The sequence below is a fragment of the Pistacia vera genome, unplaced genomic scaffold (genome assembly GCF_008641045.1).
Source record: "Pistacia vera cultivar Batoury unplaced genomic scaffold, PisVer_v2 Contig406, whole genome shotgun sequence".
Classification (NCBI taxonomy): Eukaryota; Viridiplantae; Streptophyta; class Magnoliopsida; order Sapindales; family Anacardiaceae; genus Pistacia; species Pistacia vera.
Genome location: NW_022196231.1, coordinates 216,703 through 243,013, shown reverse-complemented (window position 1 = coordinate 243,013; position 26,311 = coordinate 216,703). Strand labels below are relative to the sequence as shown.

Sequence of the window (26,311 nt, the reverse complement as noted above, 5' to 3'; positions counted from 1 at the left end):
GGGTTTGTGTAATCTCTCTCCCAAGTCAAATTCTGATCAATCCTAACCACCAAAATTCAATCTTCTACCACCAAAAAGCTCATCGGCCTCCCCTCTTCAAAAACAGCAATAGCCTAAACTAGAGTTGCTCTCTATACACCGTTGGAATATAAATTTGGGTAATAAAGTGATGTTTTAAAAGACTTCGAGTGAGAAAGTGCACATTAAGCCATTATTTTGGTGAATAAAAGTCGTTAACTCTTCTGATTTAATACTGCCTCTGTATTTAGGTTAGCTTTAACCTGTGCGAAACCTCGGGGGCACTATAAAATTTGAGTGATAATACACTTACAAAGAAATTTTACAAAGATCTACATACAAAGTAATGTGGCAAAAAATGAATGGAAGAGTAAATTTAATAAGTTTGACTTTTTATTTCACTCTTCCATTTATTTTTTTACCGCCTTACTTTGTATAGAAATCTTTGTAAGATTTATTTGTAAATATAATATTATTGATAAAATTTTCAGAGTGGACAAGCCAATTGAACTGGCCTCGGGGTCTCATTGTCTCAACCAAATCTAAAGCCCATCATATTGATAATATGGGTTGATATCGGGCCCATATAATAAAAAAAACAGAAGTCATGTGTGTATAGAAATTTAGAGAGTAAATTCAGTACACATAACTAATACCAGCCCAGAAAAAAGGAATGATGTAAAAAAGGCCTAGTATTCGAGACTTGGAACAGGCCCAATGATCAAATTTGATAGGCCTTGACAGTTGACCCATTGACATTTCCGGGTCCAAAATAATGAGACCTTGGTCTACTTTTTCAGCACCAGCCACAAACAACGGGTCCTGGTTTTGGATTTCGAATGCGAGAAAACACGAGTTATTGATAACTGAATCCTTCTCAATATTCTGATTAAAATAAGAAGATTATTAGGTAAAATATTGGATAATCCTGACTAAAATGGTGTAATAATGCTTTACTTCTCTTGAAAATTAAAAAGCAGGAAGGGGAATGCATTTTGGTTCAAACTAAGATGCTAACGTCTCTTCTCGGGAAAGTTAAACCATGGCATACATAATACATTATCTCGCTATTTGTATTTTCAAATTAACCTCTCAAAGCACCACACCTCACTCATTCTTTCCTTAACTTAGACGACGACAGTGTGAACAAAATAGCCTTCAAAATTATATGCACAAAAAGAAAGAATTGATTTCTGCAATCCCAGAAAGCCATACTTTTCTGCATTTCATATCCCTCGATCTTCACGTGTGCACGATTATATACATAGAAACGTACCTTTGATTTCGCCTTCACCTACATTTTCTCTCCAACAGTAAACACAAACAAAACTAAACCATGTCCTTGAGCCCACCTAGAGAAAGAACCGAAGGCGCCAGCGAACCTAACAACAACAACAACAACAATGGCGATACCAACAGAAACTTCCAGCTCTATTGGTGCTACCAATGCCATACAGCCGTCAGGATTTCATCATCCGCAAACCCCTCAGAAATCATCTGCCCTCGATGTCTCGGCCAATTCGTTCACGAGATTGAAGTCACTAGGCCAAGACTTTTCGTCGATTTCACAGCCTTTGATCCTTCTCCAGAAGCCCGCTTACTTGAAGCGCTCTCCATCATACTCGAACCTCCCATCAGGCTTTTCAACCGCACTCCTGATGATATCCAAGAAGAACCCTCTCGCGGCCGTTCTTGGTTCCGTCGTAGAAGCAACAACGTTAACATCGAACCAGAACCTACAACTTTTCGTCCTCGGACTTGGATTGTGTTTAGACCAGTGGGACCTTCAAATCCTATTGAACCAATCATGCGACCTACACATCCTGTCCCTCGTGGAGTCAGTCCAAGGGACTACTTTTTCGGTCCAGAGCTGAACCAACTGATAGAAGAGTTGACACAGAATGATCGGCCGGGTCCGCCTCCGGTACCGGAGGATGCCATCGATGCAATACCGACGGTAAAAATCACGGAAACACATTTGAAGAATGAGTCAAACTGTCCGGTTTGTAAAGAGGAGCTCATGGTTGATGGAGAGGCAAGAGAGTTGCCTTGTAAACATATATACCATAGTGACTGTATTGTTCCATGGTTAAGGTTGCATAATTCTTGTCCCGTTTGTCGCCATGAAGTGTCCATTGCTTCTGATTCTAATATTGATACGAGTGGGGTGGATGATGAGATTAGCGAGGATCATGAAGAAGAGGGTCTTAGAAGAAGGTGCTTGAGGTTGAGGCAATTGGCTTCTTTGTGGCCTTTCAGAGGAAGACATAGAAGAATTAATCCGCAGCCTGATACTGGTGGTAACTCTCAAGGACAAGGTAGGAGAAATAATTGAATTAATTGTTATTCTGTAAATAATACTACTATCGTAATATTGTAAATTGTGGCTCTGGATTTCTTCTTTCTCTTAATGCTACTGAAGTAATGTTGAATTTTCAGAAGTTGGCACAAGGTCGCGTCATTGCAATATTCTATAGCCCTTGTATGAAGCTCTTCCTCTTCTTGCTAGAAGCAAACTGTATATCTACTTCATACGGTTAAAATGTTAGGAATTTATGTGAAAATTAACTAATTATGGAAAGGGGATACCTATTTACCCTCGTGCTGTTATGTTCTTTTTTTCTTTATAATATCAATTTAACAACGGTTGAAACTCCTTCGGAAACAATGACCTTGAAAGGCTTCACTTGTGTCATTCACTCTACCAAGAGACACAGATGAAAAAACTGCCAGTACTCGCAGATCCCTGCACTGTTAAAAGAAATTTTTTTTTTTTTTTTTTTTACCAGGGGAAAACGTAACATATCTAAATTTTAAATTGTTGATCACCTATGTAATTCTCGACTATAAACGACCCTAAGAATATAATCAAATATATTTTAATAAAAATTGACTTATAACCCAATCTTACAAACATTCTCTCACAATTTCGACATGAAAATTCGTAATTAAACAAGTAAGACTCATTACAAGTTGACCAATTACAAGTTACACGCTAAGATTATAAGATTAGATTATAAATACAATATTGTCCAATATAGATTATGTAGCGCTCTTTAACCAGAACTACTATAATAATTGAATTAAAACAGTTATTAACAGTCACTAACCAATTCTGGAGTAAAGTTTACCGAGGTAAACAGTATAAAAAGGCTCAAGAAAGTACAATCATAAACCAGCAAAGGATCATGATATTTTTGTAACTAAGATTTGAATGATTTTAACAAAGGGTACATCTTAAAGCCAGTTCAATATGAGTATACATCTTTCAAAATGTTTTGCACCAATGTACCTATTAAAAATAAAAGTTTAACATTCAACATTTCTTTCCTTTCGCCTTTTGAGTTTGGGGAAGAAAAATAGGTGGAAGTTAAGAGGAAAGAGGCTGAGGAGGTCCATCTAGAACCAGCTCACAAATGCTTGAGTTAATCTGTATAAGCCATGTTCTCGAACATTATCTCAATACTGAAGCCCTACCAGCGTGAAACCCTTGTGTATATGCCGTGTTCTTGAACATTGTCTGCAATAAAGGATTCCCAAACCAGATGATATAATGAAAATTGTTTATAATACATGTATCAACCCCAACCAAATATAAATGGTAGTAATGCCGTGGCCCATGCTATATATAATACAGTAATATGCTAGACATGAACTATGTTAAACGTTGAGACACTCAAGTGTTGCTTTTAGGAGAAGAATTTAAGGAATAAGGAAGTTCGGTTTCATGAAATACTCACAGCAAGGTTCTTGAACTCTGAGCAACAGCATTTTTTTAATCTGTTGGCAATCTCAGTTCCAAGCTCTTCCCCATGTTCTTGGATACTGCCATCCTTGGTCTGTATAATTCAAGTGCTCAAGATTATGAAAAAAATTACTAATTAGGTTGGGAAAGAAGAAAGCGTAATATCCTACATACTTCTGAAAGTATTTGTGCTGATATTTTATCCAGAATCTCTTCCACAAATTTCTCAGCATCTGTAAACGAGCTTGAAGTATTTACAGCATTGGCTGACTTGTCCTTAATATTATGAACATTTTTGGCTGGCTTCACAGCTTTCTCTGCACCAACAAAAGGAAAAAGGGATAACTGCAGTTTCGGTAGCTCAATTAATGCAAATTAGGCGTGCAAAATTTCGGTTTACCAGAGAGAACTTATTTAATTCAAGCTTCATTCTTGCACTAACAAGAAAACAAATTCTTGTACAAGAAATTCACTTCTTTTTCATTCAGATAGATCTATTAACATCAAAATCAACATCATAATCTAAACAAAATCAGATCATTCCAATGTCTTTCCAACACCAAATTTTATTAATTATATATGTACCACATTCATTTTATACATGGTGCGAACATACCTGCCACCGGCTTGGAGTTACTACTAGCTGTGACATTGTTCCCACCAGTATTGTGTGAAGAAGCTGTTTTTTCAGCAGGATCTGGCAGAACCAGAGAACTAGATGGAACAAAAGCAGCCAGGTCAGGAGGTTGATCTTTCCCTACTGTGGGGTTAGCCTACAAAAAAATATAATGATATTCAAATGGATATCTTGCTAAAGAACTATGTGGTAAAATAGACAATAAATTTCAACTCAAAATTACCTCCAGGTCAACATATGCTGGGTCTCTACCAATTGATTTAAGAAACTTGTCCAGATCATTGGCATTAAGAGCTGGTAACAAAATATGAAATATCAGAGGCTAACTTAACAAACTAGAATTTGGAATTCATTAAGAAAACACCTTACTATGTAATGCAAATCTAGTACAATTACTATTACAAGAGAGCACTGTTATGCGTTATCCAATGAAGCAGATGATCTAAAAGCACATGCTGAGTGCAGTAAGAATCCTTCATGAGTAAGGAAATTCCATTACTCAACACTTTTCACAACTATGTGAAAACTCTTTTACGACCCCCTGAACTTGTTAATTTTAGTTAAAAAAAAGTTTTACCGATATAGATTTGAACCTTTGGCTTATAACTTTTTCTTAGTAGATGCAATTTTTTTTTTTAGCGCTCTGACAATTGTTAATAAAAAATCCTTAAACGCTTTCCACTTACAGATTGACATGTCATTTGACAGTGGGTGGAAGAAGCATCGTTCCTGAGTTTTGAATCCTTTATCCAACAACAGTCCAACATCTCTTTGCAAAAGAAAATTACAAGATATATTAGGTATACACTTAAGACAATATGCCTTGCTTTTGCTTGATTGCATGTTCTAATTATACACTTGATTGCATGTTCTAATTATACAGAAAAGTAAATAGCATAAAATGTCCTTTATGAGAAAAGACACTCCATGTATAGCCAACAAAAAAGAATATCAAGGTATGTCTACTTAATATTAAATAAATAACTCTAAATTTAAGGAAAGATAACAATATATGTTCTCTATTAAATTAAAAATCGAAAAGAGGAAAAGATAAAATTCAAAACCAAGTAAATGAAAAGTTAAAAGCATACCGTGCTGATTCATTCACCAGTGCGAATGGAGTAACACTTCCTAGTGGCACCTTGAATAGTACGGAAAACATGCAACAACATCAGACAGTGATCATATCCATGACAGTCCATGATTAACTATTTCATAAAAAAAGCAGTTGTATTCCCTAAGCATTTTTTTTTTTCTTGGTAAGAAACATGAAACTTCCCCCACGTTGAATCAAATAGCATATTTCCATTGCAAGTCAGGCAAAACACTCTCTCTTAACACAATAATCTGATAGACTATAAAGGAGAGGAACGCTCCAGTCCACTGCAATAGATACTACTAAGATTACATCTGTCTACTGTTTGAAGATTTGGTGGATGCATGGAGCAATTCTCATTAGGCCACAAGGAGTTTGCATGACACGTGTTAAGTTACAGTTGAGTTGATCAGTTACTAATGTAGTTGTTCAAACTATCTTGATGTAGTAATATCAGAGTTAATATACACTTGATTTAGTCATACATGTTACTAATTATTGAGTTGCATTGTGTCAGCCATGTTAAACTTATATTTAATGAAGATAATGAAAATGAAAGAAGAAGTCATGTCAACTTTGTCTATTATCTATTTTCTAACTGGAGGGAGATTCTCTTTGATTAACAATATTTTCCTTCTAAATTGATCTATTGCAAATAGGAATGTATGACAAACATAACATGATGGCTTTCGAAGAACATATTATATATCATGAAAGTAGCAATTACAGTGTAATTATCAGCTAAAGAATAATAAAGTTGACAACATCTCTATTTGCTACAATATTGATTTTGTTCAGTGTAATAGTTGGACCAACTGGATAACTATAACAAAACAAACCAAAAAAGCTCAATTTGGCTTGGTATTAATCAGTTTGGTTGCACACCTATATAATAGTAAAAAGAATAGGCCCATAAATGCATTTCCTAGTAAAGAGTTGAAATTTTTTTATAAAAGAATGGTACCTAAGCTGGTGGAGTGGTATCAAAGACATCTACCTACCTGAAGTATTTCGGGCAATGCCTCTTCAGGAGCCATCCTCAGACCTCCCTTTCCGAGACCAAGTCTTTGAGATAAAACTGCTCAGATATGGAGCCACAGCGAATTCTCATTAAAAACCATGCATTTATTAACCATTCATGAGCAAAAGCCAATCACAAGGCAGCACAAATATGTACAAGCCTTTGACACCTCAACATGCTCATTTAAGCTTGATACTATGATGTTATACCTTTCATGTCAACTTTTGTATCAGCCAGAGCACAGACGATATAGTACCTATGTTTCTTGTCCTGCAAATACAAGTATCTGGAATAACTGAGCTATAAATGTGATAGAACCATTAAAAAAAATGGAAGATCTGTGGCTAGAATAATATGCAGTTAAAACTATCAGCATCAAGTATTATATCATACCTTCAAGAACAAATTTTTACTGAGTCCACCTCCCATACTCCCAACATATTTTGCCTGAAAGTAAAGAAATTTCTTGCTTGAGATCTATGACTATGTGACATGTGCATGTGTTAGAAAAGATATAAGCCAACTCCCGCTTTCTCCTCTTACCTGAGCTTCAACCGTCATCACAACAGGATGTTCATGCTTGGAAAATTCAATTTTAAGATCCTAAAAGATCCAATATAAACATTAGTACCATAAAAATAAAAGATACTAAATAAAACTCCCGTATAATCAATCAAGAGCACTGCATAGTGGAATGCATGTGAACACAGAACTAACAAATTGTGTATTCAACTTAACATTACCATTTTCTAATAAAAGCCTGCCTTAACACTTCTGCAAATAAGAATTATCACTACTTCATAAAAGCAAAACCATTACCGCATTTCAATTCCCAAATTTATATATATCAACTTCAACCGTACACAAGTTCTTAATGTAAATGGGGTGCAAAGGGTTAAGTCATGGCTATGTGCAGAAAGACACTAACATAATTTAGCACTCCCCGAGTGAACCCATTAAGTAGAAAGAAAATCGGGTAGCAACAATAACAAAAATCAACCCATCAATTCCGAAAATACTGCGAGGAAATGCAACTTACAATCAGTATAGTACCCAGCATTCTTCAAAATGTCAATTGTCAAGAAAAACATGTTCAGATGGATGAATCGGTAAAGATACCATCACCAAAATGAACCAAAAAAAAAAAAATTGATAATGAGAAAAATCTCAGCTGCACAGCATTACCACGTTAAATCATTCATATAACCGCTTTATGTACAATAGTAACAGTTTAACAAACAATTTCTGGCACATAAACAATAAAAGCTAACAAAATTTTTATTACTCTAAAGATAAACCATGAAAAAATTGGTGTAAAAGCGAACCCGGATCAAATTTGACTCAGAAGCATACAATATGGTTACAATCTTAAAAGGGATAATCATATAAAGAGATAACCTGTAAGCGAGCAAGCAACTGTTCCTTTGAATAACCCATTGGTAGATTTTGGATCGAACCAAAAACCAGAGAGTTTGCGAAATTTGAGTTAGCGTAAACTAACAAAACGGCGCAGAAAAATTGTAAGTCCTGTTTGTTTTGGTGAGTGATGAGTCTGATGACTCATTTCCGTGCTGAGTAAACTCGGTGGGTTATCGGGTTNCAGTTTAACAAACAATTTCTGGCACATAAACAATAAAAGCTAACAAAATTTTTATTACTCTAAAGATAAACCATGAAAAAATTGGTGTAAAAGCGAAACCGGATCAAATTTGACTCAGAAGCATACAATATGGTTACAATCTTAAAAGGGATAATCATATAAAGAGATAACCTGTAAGCGAGCAAGCAACTGTTCCTTTGAATAACCCATTGGTAGAATTTGGATCGAACCAAAAACCAGAGAGTTTGCGAAATTTGAGTTAGCGTAAACTAACAAAACGGCGCAGAAAAATTTTAAGTCCTGTTTTTTTTGGTGAGTGATGACTCATTTCCGTGCTGAGTAAACTCGGTGGGTTATCGGGTTGGTGTATTTCGGCCCTTGATGGGAGATTTGGGCCCAATCTTAGCCCATGCTCGTTTTAAGAGTTTAGTCAAAAGCCTCATAATTTTTGAAAATCCATGTGAAAACCTTCTTAAAATGAAAATAATAAATTAGGGAATTCTACCCCCAAGGGGTTGGTTGGTGGTCAATATAAGGTTTTGCTCTCTTCATTGATTTATTGAGTTTAAACTACCCAATGGTAGATCCAAGATTTTTACCTAGGGGGAAATCCACGGCTCCTCTATTATTTATTAAACAACTAGTGAAAACTTTAAAAAAATACCAAACCTTAAGCAAAATAATAATAATAATATAATATCAAGAACCTGAGAGAAATAATGTAATAACACAATACTTTTCTACTTGAATAAATCTATAAAAAGCAAAATTTTGAGTAAAGCTTGAGCAAAACCTTCTTTTAATTTTTTTTTTTTTTTTTTGGCTTTCAAATATTATAATATAAATTTTCATGAATTTATTTAAAAATAACCTAAGATAAAGTCAACCAAAACTTAAATTAAGTTAACGTTGCGTTGACTTTTAATATGAATTAATAAAAAAATGAGGAATTTTCTTGGTATAAATATAAATAATAACTCAAATTTCCTTAATAATTTTGAGCAGTTGAACGGCGACGTTTGAAACGTAAGAAAGTGGTCGATGAAGAATAATGTCCTTTAAAATATAATTATGGTTTTAATTTGGAAAATCAAGTTTATTCTTAGACACAAAACACAAAATAAACTCACAAAATCCATTTTTTTCCCCAAATTAAAATAAAAAACCTCCAAAAAAATAAAAAAGCATGATTCAACCCTAAAATAACCTAAATTAAAATGAATAATGCACATACTTAAAACTGATAAAACAGGAAACGAAACTAATTGTGACACCTTAAGTAGTGAAAACTTCAACAATTTCAGTTTCATAGCATGAGAAAGAGAATGAGAGAGTAAAGAATTTCGGGGATAAAATCATAAAAAGCAGGTGGACCGGTGGAGAAAATTTTAAATTTTTAATATAATGTGGACTTGGAATATATATATTAATAACAAGTTTTTTGTGGGCGTAGATATATGTATAATAGTTCTTATTTTTTAAAAATCTAAGGGTGGGTCTGACTACATACATTAATAGCAATTTTTTATGGGTCTATATATTTATAATTTTAAAAAATATGAGGATAGGCCTAGTGGGTTGGATCTGCCTCTAGGGCCACCTACCACATTTGTGTCTTACTTGAAACATTGGACTTTTAGGGTGTTTAATAGGTTTCGGAGATTAGTTAAGGTGTGTGCAAACTGGTCTGAACACTCCGGTTATCAGGAAACAAATTAGGGAATTTTAAAGTATTATTAATATGTGTAACAAACTATTGTGCTAAAACTTTAACCATAGGAAATAGGGTGTGTGATTAGCATAAATGTTGTATGCTAGGATAATTAGTGTGTACAAATCATTGTTAATTAAATATAATTAAGTTTGTCTTAATAAAAACAAGCCCGGATCACTGAAGTCATGATCAATGTTGGATCTTACTTTCGTAATGCCTTCATATTCAGCGGCACCCAATATTCCTTCTTTAATTTATATTACTAAAACAAATTTATTTTAAAAGTAATTTTGAATGCATATATATACTTTAGAAAAAGTGGTATCAAATGTATAACATAAAGTTGAGTAGAAATAGCATTTAATACAACAAAAGTTGATTGGAATTATTCGAATATGAACAAATTTAGGGCAATAAATAAATATAAAGAAAAGGAAAAATCAAATAGAGAAATATTTGGACAGATTAATTCTTTGAAATCCACATGATATGTTGCGAATTGTAACATCAGATTTGTCATTTAATTAAAGCAGTGTCATGTGCTAATATTCATCAACAACTTCAAGGCTAAGTGGGGTAGTCATCCAATATGGGCCCAGCCGCAGCAACTGCATGGTCCACTATCTCAAATTCAAGACAATGGGCCCAATCAGAACCACCTTCAAGAGGCTAAATTCAATGTAGAAGAAACGGTGGAGAATGGGACCCCATTCCCATTAGTCTTAGCCTTAGACTTAGCCCTTAGCCCCCCCTGCACAAAACGACAGTACACGTGCAATCTTGGCTTGAACCAACGGTTCAAGACTTCTGAGTTTTGACCAGGTTCAGCTTTGGTTTCAAAAGTTTAAACGTTGTCGTCAAGCCACTGATGGGACTTATCATATCCCATGGAAGTGACTTATTATAAAATCACTTAACTTATGGATCGATTTAGGATTATTATTCCTCTCTTTTACAGTGTCAATCCAAGAATCGATCGTTTTCAAGAACTACTATAGAAGCGTTTGGTTGGGGGTTAAGTGAGATTACTGGGGTTATATCATCTTATATTATTTAATTACCATATTTGGTTGTCAAGTAATATAGGATACCGGTAATCTTTAAATACCAATAGTGGTTACTATTGGTAATATAAGAGGTAATCTGATTACCTCCATTTTCTTAGGTATTCTAAGATTACCAGAGTTATCTTTTTTTGTTACAATTTTATCCCTTATTAATAAAAATTTTGGACAATAATACCCCTACTTTAAAACAAATTTACATAAATATTCTATTTCAATTTTACCCTTGTTAATTAAAATTTTGGACAATAATACCCTTATATTTAAAATAATTTACAGACCATCACTCACCCAGCCACCACCACCGGCAGCGGCCAACCACCACAGACCACCGCTGAAAAATCGTCAGAGTCCTTGAAAACGAACGAAATTCCGTGGGAGGCTCCGGAGGCTTCGATATGGCCGTTTTCAGCCATATTGAAGGCCGAAAACGGCCATATCAGGCCAGATCGATGGAACTGGCCGTTAACAGCCAGATCCATGGCCATTAAAGGCCAGATCTATTCTGGCCAGGAATAGATCTGGCCGTTAACGGCCACAACCTGGCCGAAAATGGCCAGAATAGTTCTTGCCATTTTCGGCCATATCAAAGCCTCTTCGTCACGGTGAGGTACTCACGGGTGCTTTCGGAGATTTTCGACGNGAAGATGGCGACAACGTCATCGTACCTCTTTTGCTTCAAGAAGTATCAGATGCCTCTTCTGAAATTGAGATTAGGTTAGCTTGATCTACGTAAAGAGTCTGTTTAAACTCTGTTTTTCAGATTTCAAGTACACATGATTAATTTTTGTTTTTAAATTTTCACTTACTTTCTTGAGAAAAATAATATGTTGACATGAATTAATTGTGTGGTTTCTTGTAACGATAAATTTAATAGACCTTTCTTTCTTTTTTTTTTTTTTAACTGTTTCTAAACATGAGGAGCACTTTGGTTATATACTATTGGGACTTACATGTTGCTTATGAAATTAACTAGTCACATGATCAAAAGTTTATTATGATTTTCCATTTATCATGCAATGAGTTGTCGATCTTCTTGTGTGATCAGTGATGCATCAACAAAGAATAATATCTAATGAGTTAGCCATGATGTCCGGATAAACATAAGTTAGATCTTGAGCTTATAAAGACAAATAAACATCATTAACTAATTTTGCCACCGTGATTCACCGTCTAAATTAAAATAAAAAATTGAATTAAAGCATTTCAACCCTTCAACATTATTGTTTTCAAAAAGAGTAATGTTAGGTCCGCAGTCAAATCTCACAATATTCTCTCACAACCTTCAATATAACAGTTTGTAATGGGTCAACTTGTAAATAAAACCTATAACAAACTAACCAGTTACAAACTGTCACGTTGAAAGTTGTGAGATCAAGAATGTAATAAGAAGAAGTGATGGGAAAGTTAAGATTTGCGGAAGATCCTTTGAGGCATAAAAGTGCAGCATCATAAGCTCTAGCTGCGGCTTCAGGTGTAGAATAAGAGCCCAACCATATTCTTGTTTTCTGATTTGGTGATCTAATCTCTGACACCCATGAACCCCAACTTCTCATTCTCACTTCCTTGTACTTCTTTTTCTTGCTTGATGATGATGTTGATGGCATTGCCTTAGATATTGGCTCCTGTTGGATCTTCTGCTCAGTCTTCACCATTGTTGTATAATATAAAGATCAACCACAGTAAAATCTATACAGCTAATTAGATCCATTTATTTTAAGAAAAACAAATATATATGTACATATATGATGATAAAATAACAACACAAGAATCAAAAGCAAAAATTACACTATATCCACTTGCATATTTGGTAATAGAGCTGACCTCAGGGCTGTCTGGTAGTATTTTCAAATTACAGCTAGCCAGGTTTTGTGGAGACCAATTAATATTTATGTTCAAAAACATCATAAATTGTTGAAACAAGATTAGTCTTTTCCATTGGAGAGAAAATGAAAGGTCTTAACTTTTTAATGTGACATTCTAAGTCTAAAGTTGCACACAAAATCATTGCATGACTTTTTGTTGAGACAGTTAATTTACATTACACCAACTTATAATACAGCTTGAAAGTGTAAAAAAATTTCTGAATTAAGGAAATTAAAGTTCCACTGTAACTTTTGAGGAAAAGGCAAAATGAATCTAGCATTCTGGAACTCATATGCACCAATCACAGACCAGACCAGCAAAGAAAGCTTAATTATTTATTATTTAAGTAGCTTGCTCTAGACTAATATCCCTGACTTAAACAGCAACTCACAGGACAACCCACCCCAGTTAACACCCAACAAAGATATACATTAAACAAATCAAACTAAGAAAAAATTGAAATGAACGGTAAATTATAGATTTCACCATCTGGGTTCTGGTTATTTTTTCATCTTATGTTCTATTTTTGGGTGATCATATCTTATATTATATCCATATGGAGTTGGAGAGAGAGAAACATAGGATTCTTCCTCCCATCGGCAACTTCCAGGATATCCAGTTGATGGTTAATAAATTAATATAAAACTTTAGGCTGTGGGCTGTGATACACAGAAGAAATTAATTAAAACCAAAATCAATCATAATTAATAAACACAAAACTCAACATCAACAGACGCAGTCTAACAGTAAGCAGCCATAATTCATATTGCCTATGTATGCAAAACACCAGTCCAGCTGTTGCCGCTCTGTCTCGCAGCTCTAAAACCGCGTTATGGGCCTCATGCTCATGCAAATTGCAAAATGCGTCTCTTTCTGATATCAAAACTAATAATTAAGACAATATCTATCTTTCTTTCCTTTCTCTTACTGATATCAAATCAAGCTCAACTGTTCCATTCCATGACAATTTTTCTGCATAGCTGCTTACGCCTGCATGACTGGACTTTCTTCACAATATCTATCGATCTTTTCTTGAGAAATTCGATGGAATTCTCTGTGGTACGGCAAAAGCCAAAAGCAACTACTTCTTTTACTCTAGAAAATTTGCCAGCACACATGCTCATGCATGGCCATGGCTCTGACTCTGATATCATAGCGCGTTTGGCCATCTAGTCTAAATTCATCGTTAGTGCTCACACTTTGAAGAGCCTAGAAGGCCATTAAATTTAAGTCTACTTTCCATTTGACCAAAGGGTTTTGTCGACTTTCCAGCACAAATCCATGCAAAGGCTATTGATGCTTGTGAAAGTGCAAGATCAAACTAATTATATATACTAAGGGCATCTCCAACCCAGCGCCAAAACATTAAAAATAGTGTCAACAAAATACTCCAACCCAATGCCAAACACTACACCAAATTGGTGTGACACTGTTTAAACAGTATAGGCTTCGTTTGGTTGAATTTTGGGAATACTACTTTTAGTATTCCCAAAAAAGTTAAACAGTAAAATACCCAAAAACTCACAATATTATTCAACTTTATTCAACATTTTTTAAACCCCCTAAATTTGTTAATTCAATTAAATACCCCTAAATATTTTTAATGTTTTTGTTACGGCGACTCCGGCCACCCTCCGGCGGTGGTGGCCGGTTGTCCGTATTTGAGGGTGGATTGAGGGTGTTTTTGTTAACTTTTAATGTTTTATTATAAGGGGTGTTTTGTAAAAAAACAAACATAGGGGGTATTTTAAATTTGTTAATCTACATCGTAATACCCGCCCAATTCAACTTTTTTTTTAACTTTTTTCAAAAAACTTTTCCCAAAAACATAAAATTGTGAACCAAACGGAGCCATAATTTTTTTTTATTTGTATTTATATTAATTTGATTATTATTTATATTAATATTTATAATAATAAATTCATAATAATTATATAATTAAAAAAATGATGAAAAATTAAAAACAAAACTTTATTGAATACAAATATTAAACTACAATAACTCAAAATAAAAATTAACACTAATTTAAAAACACTAAAATTAAAAGAAAATACAACATAAATTAAAATAATTAGTGAAATAGATTAATTATTAATTATTACATAAAAAGAAAAAGAAAGAGAATATTATTTTTAGTGTAATATTTGATGTAATGGGTTAGAGATGTAATAGTAAAATATACAAAAAAATCACGAAACTTCCACTAACTTGGTGTTAGTGGTTGGAGATGGTCTAAATAGTTAACCAAGTCTCCCATGGACTAAGTTCAAGTATCATAAAAATTATTTTTTGTTTCACTGGGAGTAGGATAAACCGATAAAAAATTTCAGAGGCAATTCAACGGTCAAATTTCCTGTTACTTTTCCATGGCAGGTATGGGATTGGGATATGCGATAAGATATCTGTCTGACTGTGACTGTGATTGTGCATTCAAACTTACAGCGTTTACCTTTAGTTCCCCCTATATTCATATTTCGCTGTCAATGGCATGCACAAAAACGTGTCATTTTATGAGTTTCCAAGAATGCTCTATTTCATATGCTAAATTGTCAAGAAGCAGCTGTATACTGATTAGCTTAGAGTCGATATTTCAAAATTTAAAATGTAATCCAATAGCTTATGTTATATACTTATATATAACATAAGCTATTGGATTACATTTTCCAGATTTCCCAATTTGGTCGGCAATTAAATACAAATACCTGTAAATTTGAGTAAATTTCAATCGACCACCTTGTGTGTAAACTCAATTTCTTAACTGGTATTGATTTAATCAAATACCAAATCAAGGAAAACAACAACAACATGAGAGAGAGAGAGAGATTGCTATGTGTACAAAGGATTGCTCATTCCAAGGATAATACATGTGTGAAAAGAATAGTGTCGTCAATCCGTACGAGCCCTCCTCCCTCCTCCCTCCTTCCTTCTTATGGGAAGTGGGAACACAATCAATTAAATTATATAAGAATCACAACAAGGCATCTTATAATAAAATATTTCTTTAAATTAGACTGTCTATTAATTTCTAAAATAATTACTATGAATAAATATTCTATCAGGTGGCTGTCAGTCCGATTCTCCCTAAGTATTCAGTTGATTTTATATTGCTACTCATCACATGTTCAGGCCACACTTCCTCATTTTTTTATACTAAAATCTGTCAGATTTTTAGGAATGAAACAATAACTTTGCTTGATGGAAATGAGAAGGAAATTTCATTTTCATAATAGTGGTCAATTTCCCAATGGCACTACCTACCGCTTTTAAGAGCACTACCCTGGGCTGTGAGCAATGACTTTCGTTTAATATTACCTAGTAAAAAATTATTAAAACTGTAATTATAATGGGAAAACTTTGTTTTCTAATTTCTATGTTTTTGTCAGTTTCCAACTGTGTAAAAACTAGAAGCCGAGTGACTTTTCATTTACAGATTCTAAACAAGGGAAATTCACTTTTAGTCTTCTATTATAGTTTGAATGAATTCTTAGTATTAGGTGAGAAAAAAACTTTGGTTCTTAATTTCTTTACTGCAATACTGGTTCGGTTCTTTCTACATAACAGTATAATAAGACTTTTAGTGTCCGAAGTATGTGAATGAATAATATTGTGATACAAATGTGATAGATGGTCACTTGGTGGAATTCGAACACAAAACCTTTAAGTAACCTAAGATTTTGCCATCATGTTTATAATCTACTTTTAAAGCTTTATATATATTGGATTTATTATAATTTTTTTTTTTCTTTTGGTAATCAGGGTGTTTGGATTAATTAGTTTGCGTGTATTTTAACTAATCCTCAAAGCTCATTAAACACTTTATAGGCCACAAATATGATAAGTAGTCCCAAGGTAGTTTGAGCACAGAAAACTAATGAAGGGAACAAACCTTCTTGACTACCAGGCTAACCTCTTGAGGTTGATATATCATAATTCTTGTAGTGGAGGGTTAGCCCGTGGATTCTGATCCAAGGATGAACTAGTAACATAATATTCCTTTTGCACTAAATATACTTTCTCTCAGGCAAAAATCTTAAGAGCTCGCCCACCTACTAGAGTCCCCACATGATGATTAAACTACATGACCATAAATGAATATGCATGCATGCATGAATTTTGCTGCTGCTTCATCATCTTCTTCTCCTTTCTCATCTGTAAGTATATATCAATAATAATATCTTATCTATTACATTAATTAACTAAGAAAAATTTAGACCATCTCTGAACTGGCACCGTACCCGTAACTGATACCTTCCGTACCTCGCATTTAAACCAAAGTAAAATACAATAATTTGGAGTCCGTATTAAAAGGTGTTGAGTCGAGCCAGCGGGAAGTAGGGTCAGTTTGTTGAGGCTAAAACCAGATGGCATAGAAGACTATTGTCACTTTGCAATTAATATAGAAATGGGAAAAATGAGGGAGTAAGGATGGGCGAAAGTGCGAAGAAGGTTTTCTAGTATATATGCTGGAGGATGAAGAGGCAAGATCCATGTGGGTAAGAATCAAATCTCTTTTATATTTTTCTGTTTTCATCCATCATCCTTCAAAAGATAAGAGAAACTTCCAGGAAAATAACTTCAACAACTACACAACTACTATATTTTATCCATACTAAATGGCTCACGTAATCATGTTTTTCATTTTCATTTTTTTTTTTGAGCAAACTGGTTGACTCGAAAGGTAAAAGATGAGTTCTATAGTCTTGTTCACGGGAAAGTATTCGAAATTGTTCTCAGCAACTGTGGTTACTTTTTAATTATGTGTGTTTGAGGATTCTAATATGTTGTTAATTATTGGAAGGCAAATCTGCAAACAAGTTGTTCTCATTCCGAAACATTAGGAAGATAGTGCTCAGCTTTCCCACTTGACATTGAGATCTGCACTAATAATTGGTTCTGGTATAACTTGGGTTAGGGTTGGGATTTAAGATTAAACTTAAACCATGGAATTCCACTTTCCAGGTAGCCATGGGTTTTAAATATTATCTCTGGCCAGTGGCCAACTTTATACTCCGTTGCCATGGGTTTTCACATTTAACTTAATTTAATTTGGCCGGAAAAAGAAAAAGAAAAAAAAGTCTTCCTTTAATTTGCAATTCACATGGGGTGTCTGCTTTTATTTTGTTAACGAATTAATTACATTACCAGAACATGTTTTTGTTTTCTCTAAACATATGCAAACTTTTGTACTATAAATTTAGAGGTATGATAATATTTCCAAATAGAGATGACAATGGGTCCGATATTTTTGGGTACCCAACCCGTCCTGAAAAAGTCGGGCTTTACCCGATGTCACGGGTTTCGGCTTGGGCCTGGGCCTGATTTTAAGGCCCGACCTCGGGTACGGACTGGGTCTGGATATGTCTTCAGGCCCGACCCGACAATTTTAGTATTAATTATACTAAATTATCCTTATACTATATATTTAATTACAAGATTATCCTATATATATATACTCATTTTTTCCAAATCTCACATGGATGGATGAATGCACTTTGTGGAAAGTTATTTATATATTTGGTGAGTATTCAAAAAAAAATTAATATTTAAAAATTGTTTATAGAATTAAAAATATAAAAAAAAAAATTAAAATTTATTAATATTTAAAAATTCACATTATAAAAACGGACGGGCTTGGACCGGGCCTGAGGTTACAAAAAGCTCATCGGGCCGGGCTTGGGCTTTACTTGTAATACCCGTGATGGGCTCGGGCCTAGGTATCCGGTCTCGGCCCGACCCGGTCCATTGCCATCACTATTTCCAAATGAATATTTATATACAGTAATAGCTCCAAAATGGTCACATATTACTCTCTGGTAGAACGCCGCTTGAAAATAGCAGTATTAGGTTATTGAGAAATGGGTGATTTTATTTATTATTTTGTGATAAGACTACGAATTTGAAAGGAAATGGGTTAGACATTCAAGCAGAAGTTTTGAGGATTACAAGGTTCACTGGTTTGGGCCAGCTACAAAATCAGAGTGGATCTATTGGCATGACTAATAGATCAAAGAAACCCTACTTTTTATTAAATTTTTCGAGGATAAATGTACTCTTATGTTAAATTATTAAAATTAACTTTATATTCTTATTTTTCACAAATATTTTTGAGAATGAACAATAAAGAGCGGATTTTAAATATGAGATTGTTTTGTAGTTTATTATTATTATTATTTTTGTTCAAAGTGTTGGTAGTTATTTTAATTTATATGTTTTTTGCGTTGATAACTTTATCATGTTCTTAGAAATATTTTTAAGGATTTTTTTTTAACTTTCAATTTGAAATGAAAGCAATTAATGAATAGTGAAAAACAAATACTTGCAGTCTTGCCTGCGTCACTCATCATTCAGCAATTTTTGTCCCTACGACATATTCATAAGTTCTTAAACTTCAAATATGTAATAACTATCATAAAATCAAAACGTTTAGCAATCGGATCGGACCAGTTTTTGTGTCTTTACACTTGAGCAATTTTAAATAATTATACATGTGTCGATAGGACTGATGTGTGAGCAAGGACGTAATCATGATTTTTTTAGTCCGTGGGGTTAAAACATCAACTATAAATTGAAACACTAAAATCTTATAACTTAGGTTTTTTAAATCCCAAAATCTCTACGGTTTTATCAATTCTTTAAACCATTCAAAATTAACTAAAATTTATCAAACTTATCTTAAAACAACAACTAATTAACTCATACCTCAACTAATGCTATTATTATTCATGGTAGACAATTCTGCAGCAGCCAATGGAGCAATTATTGTAATGTACAATCTTGACAGCAACCAAATCATTTAAAGTTACAAGAATAACAATATGGGAAGTGCAAGACTAACCATATTAGTCGGAACATGACCACCAAGGTTGATATATCATAATTCTTGTAGTGGAGGGTTAGCCCGTGGATTCTGATCCAAGGATGAACTAGTAACATAATATTCCTTTTGCACTAAATATACTTTCTCTCAGGCAAAAATCTTAAGAGCTCGCCCACCTACTAGAGTCCCCACATGATGATTAAACTACATGACCATAAATGAATATGCATGCATGCATGAATTTTGCTGCTGCTTCATCATCTTCTTCTCCTTTCTCATCTGTAAGTATATATCAATAATAATATCTTATCTATTACATTAATTAACTAAGAAAAATTTAGACCATCTCTGAACTGGCACCGTACCCGTAACTGATACCTTCCGTACCTCGCATTTAAACCAAAGTAAAATACAATAATTTGGAGTCCGTATTAAAAGGTGTTGAGTCGAGCCAGCGGGAAGTAGGGTCAGTTTGTTGAGGCTAAAACCAGATGGCATAGAAGACTATTGTCACTTTGCAATTAATATAGAAATGGGAAAAATGAGGGAGTGAGGATGGGCGAAAGTGCGAAGAAGGTTTTCTAGTATATATGCTGGAGGATGAAGAGGCAAGATCCATGTGGGTAAGAATCAAATCTCTTTTATATTTTTTTGTTTTCATCCATCATCCTTCAAAAGATAAGAGAAACTTCCAGGAAAATAACTTCAACAACTACGCAGCTACTATATCATATCCATACTAAATGGCTCACGTAATCATGTTTTTCATTTTCATTTTTGTTTTTAGCAAACTGGTTGACTCGAAAGGTAAAGGATGAGTTCTATAGTTGTGTTCACGGGAAGTATTCGAAATTGTTCTTCAGCAACTTGTGGTTACTTTATTAATTATGTGTGTTTGAGGATTCTAATATGTTGTTAATTATTGGAAGGCAAATCTGCAAACAAGTGTTCTCATTCCGAAACATTAGGAAGATAGTGCTCAGCTTTCCCACTTGACATTGAGATCTGCACTAATAATTGGTTCTGGTATAACTTGGGTTAGGGTTGGGATTATAAGATTAAACTTAAGACCATGGAATTCCACTTTCCAGGTAGCCATGGGTTTAAATATTATCTCTGGCCAGTGGCCAACTTTATACTCCGTTGCCATGGGTTTTCACATTTAACTTAATTTAATTTGGCCGGAAAAAGAAAAAGAAAAAAAAGTCTTCCTTTAATTTGCAATTCACATGGGGTGTCTGCTTTTATTTTGTTAACGAATTAATTACATTACCAGAACATGTTTTTGTTTTCTCTAAACATATGCAAACTTTTGTACTATAAATTTAGAGGTATGATAATATTTCCAAATAGAGATGACAATGGGTCCGATATTTTTGGGTACCCAACCCGTCCTGAAAAAGTCGGGCTTTACCCGATGTCACGGGTTTCGGCTTGGGCCTGGGCCTGATTTTAAGGCCCGACCTCGGGTACGGACTGGGTCTGGATATGTCTTCAGGCCCGACCCGACAATTTTAGTATTAATTATACTAAATTATCCTTATACTATATATTTAATTACAAGATTATCCTATATATATATACTCATTTTTTCCAAATCTCACATGGATGGATGAATGCACTTTGTGGAAAGTTATTTATATATTTGGTGAGTATTCAAAAAAAAATTAATATTTAAAAATTGTTTATAGAATTAAAAATATAAAAAAAAAAATTAAAATTTATTAATATTTAAAAATTCACATTATAAAAACGGACGGGCTTGGACCGGGCCTGAGGTTACAAAAAGCTCATCGGGCCGGGCTTGGGCTTTACTTGTAATACCCGTGATGGGCTCGGGCCTAGGTATCCGGTCTCGGCCCGACCCGGTCCATTGCCATCACTATTTCCAAATGAATATTTATATACAGTAATAGCTCCAAAATGGTCACATATTACTCTCTGGTAGAACGCCGCTTGAAAACAGCAGTATTAGGTTATTGAGAAATGGGTGATTTTATTTATTATTTTGTGATAAGACTACGAATTTGAAAGCAAATGGGTAAGCCATTCAAGTAGAAGTTTTGAGGATTACAAGGTTCACTGGTTTGGGCCAGCTACAAAATTAGAGTGGATCTATTGGCATCACTAATAGATTAAAGAAACCCTACTTTTTATTAAATTTTTCGAGGATAAATGTACTCTTATGTTAAATTATTAAAATTAACTTTATATTCTTATTTTTCACAAATATTTTTGAGAATGAACAATAAAGAGCGGATTTTAAATATGAGATTGTTTTGTAGTTTATTATTATTATTATTTTTGTTCAAAGTGTTGGTAGTTATTTTAATTTATATGTTTTTTGCGTTGATAACTTTATCATGTTCTTAGAAATATTTTTAAGGATTTTTTTTTAACTTTCAATTTGAAATGAAAGCAATTAATGAATAGTGAAAAACAAATACTTGCAGTCTTGCCTGCGTCACTCATCATTCAGCAATTTTTGTCCCTACGACATATTCATAAGTTCTTAAACTTCAAATATGTAATAACTATCATAAAATNAATAATAATAATTTTATCATATATCATACATATATAATAATAATTTTATCTGAAATAACATATAAAATAAATAGTTTTGGTGGTTTTGTGCTTCAGCCTTCCAGTGCAAACAACTTAGGACTTTAGGACACGTTTCAGAGTCGGTAATTGTGAGAAACTCATGTATTTGCGGCAGACTGAGACTTCTCTTAAGAAGCCTCCACAAGGGTTGCATAGCTGCAGCTGCCTCAAAACACTATGCATTCAAGATAGCCCAACTCTTGTTTCTTTTCCAGAGGACGGTTTTTTGCTGAGTCTAAGTGAACCTAAGGGAATGAAGCATGATAATTCTTGTCTTGAAAGGCTGCATATTGAAGGTTGTCATTCACTTGCATTCATTGTCAAAGGTCAGCTACCTCCATCTCTAAAATGGCTTTCAATAAAAGATTGTGAGAAATTGCTGTTTTTGTTTGGTGATACAGAGGATAACTGTAGTGCCTCTACATTTCTTCTTGAGAACTTGTGTATCAAAGAATGTCCACCTCTGATGTGCATATCACCAAGAGGCCAGTTACCCATGGCGCTTACACATCTTGATATTTGGGATTGCTCAAAGCCAGAGTTGATAGTAGAGTGGTTCGATAGTAACGTCTCTTGGGACAATATTTATCTTGGGATGTGAACATCTTAACCATCTTTATCAGATATATGTACAGTTTTCAAACCTTGTAAGACACTTAGAGACCTGCCCTAAAGTATTCAAAATCTCAGCTGTCTCCAAGAATTATCAATGAGTTGTCCAAGAATCAAACCGTTTCCAGTAGAAGGTTTCCCTGCCAGCCTAAGATCTCTTACAATTACCAGTAATCACGAAATCTATAAGCCGCTAAAGGAGTGGGGATTGCACAAGTTCACCTGCCTTACAATCCTGGAGATAGGTGGATGTCCAGATGCAATGTATTTTCCGGAGGATGAGATGGGAATGATGTTGCCCACCTCTCTAACTGATATGACCAATTCAGCCGAGTTATATGTGTATAAATAAGACAAATAAGAATCATAAACACACCCATTTATTGATTACTTTTTTTTTTTTTTTTTTTTCCAGATTTTTCATCAGTAAAAAGGTGCTGAAATCAAATATGTACATGCAGCTAATATTAAGCTATTTATTTCATTTAAAGCATACTTCCAACACCATCAAGTCTACTGTCCAGCCAAAAACACCCAAGTATATTATCCAGCAACACAACCGCCATTTATTTACTTACACCAAAACTGGTAACAACCTAGCCGAAGCATGAAGAGAAAAGATTTTTAAATAGCTTCACAAAATAGCCAGATTCTGAACAGAATATTAACATGCAAACATGAGTCTTATGTTTATAGGAAAATCTGGTGACATGCAACACAAATAAACTTTATTGAAGTCAGATCTGGGACAGTTTCACTCATTCCATGTTCAGCCGAGGACATGCAAGCAAAGAAATTCGCACTTAACAGCAAGATGCAACAGACGGCATGATATGACACATTTACCTAACATACAGACATGAATTTAAGTTTTTAAAGAAGAATTTTAGTTTAATCCACTTCCCAATTTAGATTTCACCCCATGTACTAAACATACCGATTATTCAATTTAAAAGCAAATTTTAAGGATTTCAACCATAATCTTAAAGAAATGGCATGCAACCCGTGATTCAAACATTTGGATGCAATGTATCTCCATGCATATAAAATTCCTCATATTTTCAAAACAAAACTCAAAATTAGCAACTAATTTCAGCAATTTTCAAAACCCAATTAAATGTCCATCTCAATTAACACATGCAAGCTAGAATATTGAGAAAAAGGTTTTGGTTTTTGCCACTCACAAATTCAGCTCAGCCGAACTAAAATTGAAGCCTCAAGCACTCTTTTCTTCCACACCCGAAACCTAATGGGAGTGATGTGTTTAAAATTTCTCCTCCATTTTTGTTTTACTTTCACTCTCACTCTACCTCTCGGCCAAACCCATTCCTCCCTCTCCTCTTTTTCCCTTTTTTTGTCTTCTTCTTCCTTTCTTCTTTTTGTGTTTTTCTCTCTTCTTCATTTTGGGCGAAGCCCAATTTATATATAAAACAGTTACTTAAAATTATGAAACTGCCCCAAAATTCTCTTAGTCTCACCATGACCCCGCCACATCAGCTTCTATTGAAAATGCCCAGATTTCTCCCCTTACCTACATGCAAACCCAAAATCTCTCATTCCTTTCATTTTAACTCCCAATAAAACTTTTAAAAACTAACAATAATCCCATATATATGAGGATTAAAAAGGGGGTTTTACATTCTTCCTTTGTGGTTATGTGCCTTCCCAATCAAAGTTATACCTTTCCTAGTTAAATTGTTATTTTTGAGAGGGGAATTCAACTGCTGGCTTGCTTACAAATCTTGGCTCTGTTTTTTCTTCACTTAATTAGTGAGATTCTCTTCCTTCAGTTATAACTGTGTTTCTTTTTCAGATTCTTGGTGGGTAACCCTTTTTATTTGATTATGTTTTATGTATGAATTTAACTTTTTCAGTTATTTTATGATAGATAGAATGTTGGGAGGTATGGTTATCACGGCCCTCTCTATCTAGGTGTATATTGCAACAATAGATTCTCTATCTAGGTATGGCTTTTTCAGTTCTTATGATATATTGAAAGTTGTTTTAAGGATCGGCTACCTTCATCCTTAAAACAGCTTTCAAAATAGATTGTGACAAATTGAGTTTTGTTTGGAAATACAGGAGGATAATTGTAGTGCCTCTGCATCTCTTCTTGAGGACATGAAGTATTGCCAATTGAATGATAATCCATTTTCAAGACTGAACTTATACGTGTTTTGATTGCAGCAATACCAAAATTTATGTAGTGGTTGAAGTACTTGCCCTTCATGTACTATGGATTTAGATCTTCTGAAAGTGCAATATTCCGGAGATCAATTGTACGAATGCTTAAGGAGATGTTGAACTTTGCAGAGCTCGCCTTCATTCAACACGGTGAACCTGAAGGGTGGTTTGCAAGAAGTTTGGGTGTTACTAGCCGTGGCCCTGGGATATAGAATTTGCACATACTTCTGCCTTCGCAAGAGGATTAATATATGCCAACTTTAAACAGACGATAATGTTGACAAGATAACATCAAAATAATGAAGATAACATCTTCTTGAACATGCTTTAATGTTGTAGAATTGTACAAAACTCTATAGAAATTCAATCATACTACTTTTCAAAGAGCTTTCCTTGATTATAGTTTTCAATGATTCTGTTTTATGTGACACTAATATATAAGTAATGAGATTATGTGCTGAAAGAACAAGAGATTACACAAAATTAGGGATGGATATAATGAACCTATAAGACATAACTTCTTCTAAGTCTGATTACAACCCCCGATTCTATCGGCCCTCTCCATTCTTTCCATTCTTACTACTATCAACCTTCAAAGTTAGATTCTTTTGCATCAACTTTAACCCATTATTTCTAGAATGGAAGCTAGAAAGAAAGCTTAACAATCTCCTCTCCAGGCTGATGAAACAAGCCTTGAACGAGCAAAGAAGAGAGGGGAGGGTAAAGAGTGGTAGACGAGTGGGGGAAAGTGATTTGTTTGTAAAAGAAAGAGAGGTTTTTGTGGGGTTCTGGTGTGAGAATTGACTTGGTTTTGAATAAACAAAGAGAATAAGAGATTGAAGAAGAAGCCATGGCTTCTGCTCTGTTCTGTTTCGACGAGTCATAGAAACAAAGAGAATCTTTGAGAAAATTACAAGGAGACTGTTAGTGGAATCAACCAAGCAGAAACGACCTTTGACACATTTATTTTTGCTTTATCACATACTTAGAGATTTGCTGACTGACTTCCTTTTCTTCATTCTCGTACATTCTTGCACTTGAAGGGTGATTTTGAACAGGAAAAGGTGCCCATGATAAGAATACGAGGGGGACATAGCCTCCTCTTGTACTGCTCTAGCTTTGAGTATAACTCAAAATATTTATATTGATTTGCAAGATATACTCTGGAGCTGCACTCTAGTGAAGGATAAAACGAAGGCTGGTGAAGAGAATCTCAATTGGAGTTCTTACAATCTGACTCCAGGCCATAGCGATCAACATAATCCGAAGTTTATCATGGGGTTGAGATCTTCCGAGTGTGAATGGTGATCTAAACTGATAATTTATGGTG

The 26,311-nt window shown here is 34.3% G+C and overlaps 3 protein-coding genes across 5 annotated transcripts; 1 reads left to right on the top strand and 2 right to left on the bottom strand.

The window, feature by feature from the left end:
* Window positions 1–1,227: 1,227 nt before the first annotated feature.
* Window positions 1,228–2,607, top strand: LOC116142290 (E3 ubiquitin-protein ligase RZF1-like). The gene is made up of 2 exons (XM_031427722.1): window positions 1,228–2,336; window positions 2,458–2,607. Exons 1-2 carry the CDS (start codon window positions 1,355–1,357, stop codon window positions 2,493–2,495), a joined length of 1,020 nt encoding a protein of 339 aa, XP_031283582.1. The 5' UTR covers window positions 1,228–1,354; the 3' UTR covers window positions 2,496–2,607.
* Window positions 2,608–3,172: 565 nt separating this feature from the next.
* On the bottom strand, window positions 3,173–8,334 carry LOC116142238 (prolyl-tRNA synthetase associated domain-containing protein 1). Of its 3 annotated transcripts, XM_031427680.1 has the most exons (13): window positions 7,916–8,038; window positions 7,557–7,578; window positions 7,061–7,120; window positions 6,911–6,964; window positions 6,727–6,787; window positions 6,498–6,574; window positions 5,492–5,541; window positions 5,087–5,169; window positions 4,624–4,694; window positions 4,380–4,536; window positions 3,938–4,080; window positions 3,759–3,857; window positions 3,173–3,538 (listed from the first exon to the last, which is right to left on the bottom strand). In XM_031427680.1, the coding sequence occupies exons 2-13, from the start codon at window positions 7,575–7,577 to the stop codon at window positions 3,473–3,475; spliced, it is 942 nt and encodes a 313-aa protein (XP_031283540.1). In that variant the 5' UTR covers window position 7,578; window positions 7,916–8,038; the 3' UTR covers window positions 3,173–3,472. The 3 variants fall into 3 exon arrangements, with proteins under 3 accessions (XP_031283540.1, XP_031283539.1, XP_031283538.1); XM_031427679.1 differs by lacking the exons at window positions 7,557–7,578; window positions 7,916–8,038 and adding an exon at window positions 8,289–8,334; XM_031427678.1 differs by lacking the exon at window positions 7,557–7,578 and having other exon boundaries at window positions 7,916–8,048.
* Window positions 8,335–12,151: 3,817 nt separating this feature from the next.
* LOC116142265 (ethylene-responsive transcription factor ERF014-like) lies at window positions 12,152–12,550 on the bottom strand. Its single transcript, XM_031427707.1, has one exon. The coding sequence runs from the start codon at window positions 12,548–12,550 to the stop codon at window positions 12,152–12,154; it is 399 nt and encodes a 132-aa protein (XP_031283567.1).
* Between the last annotated feature and the right edge of the window lie 13,761 nt (window positions 12,551–26,311).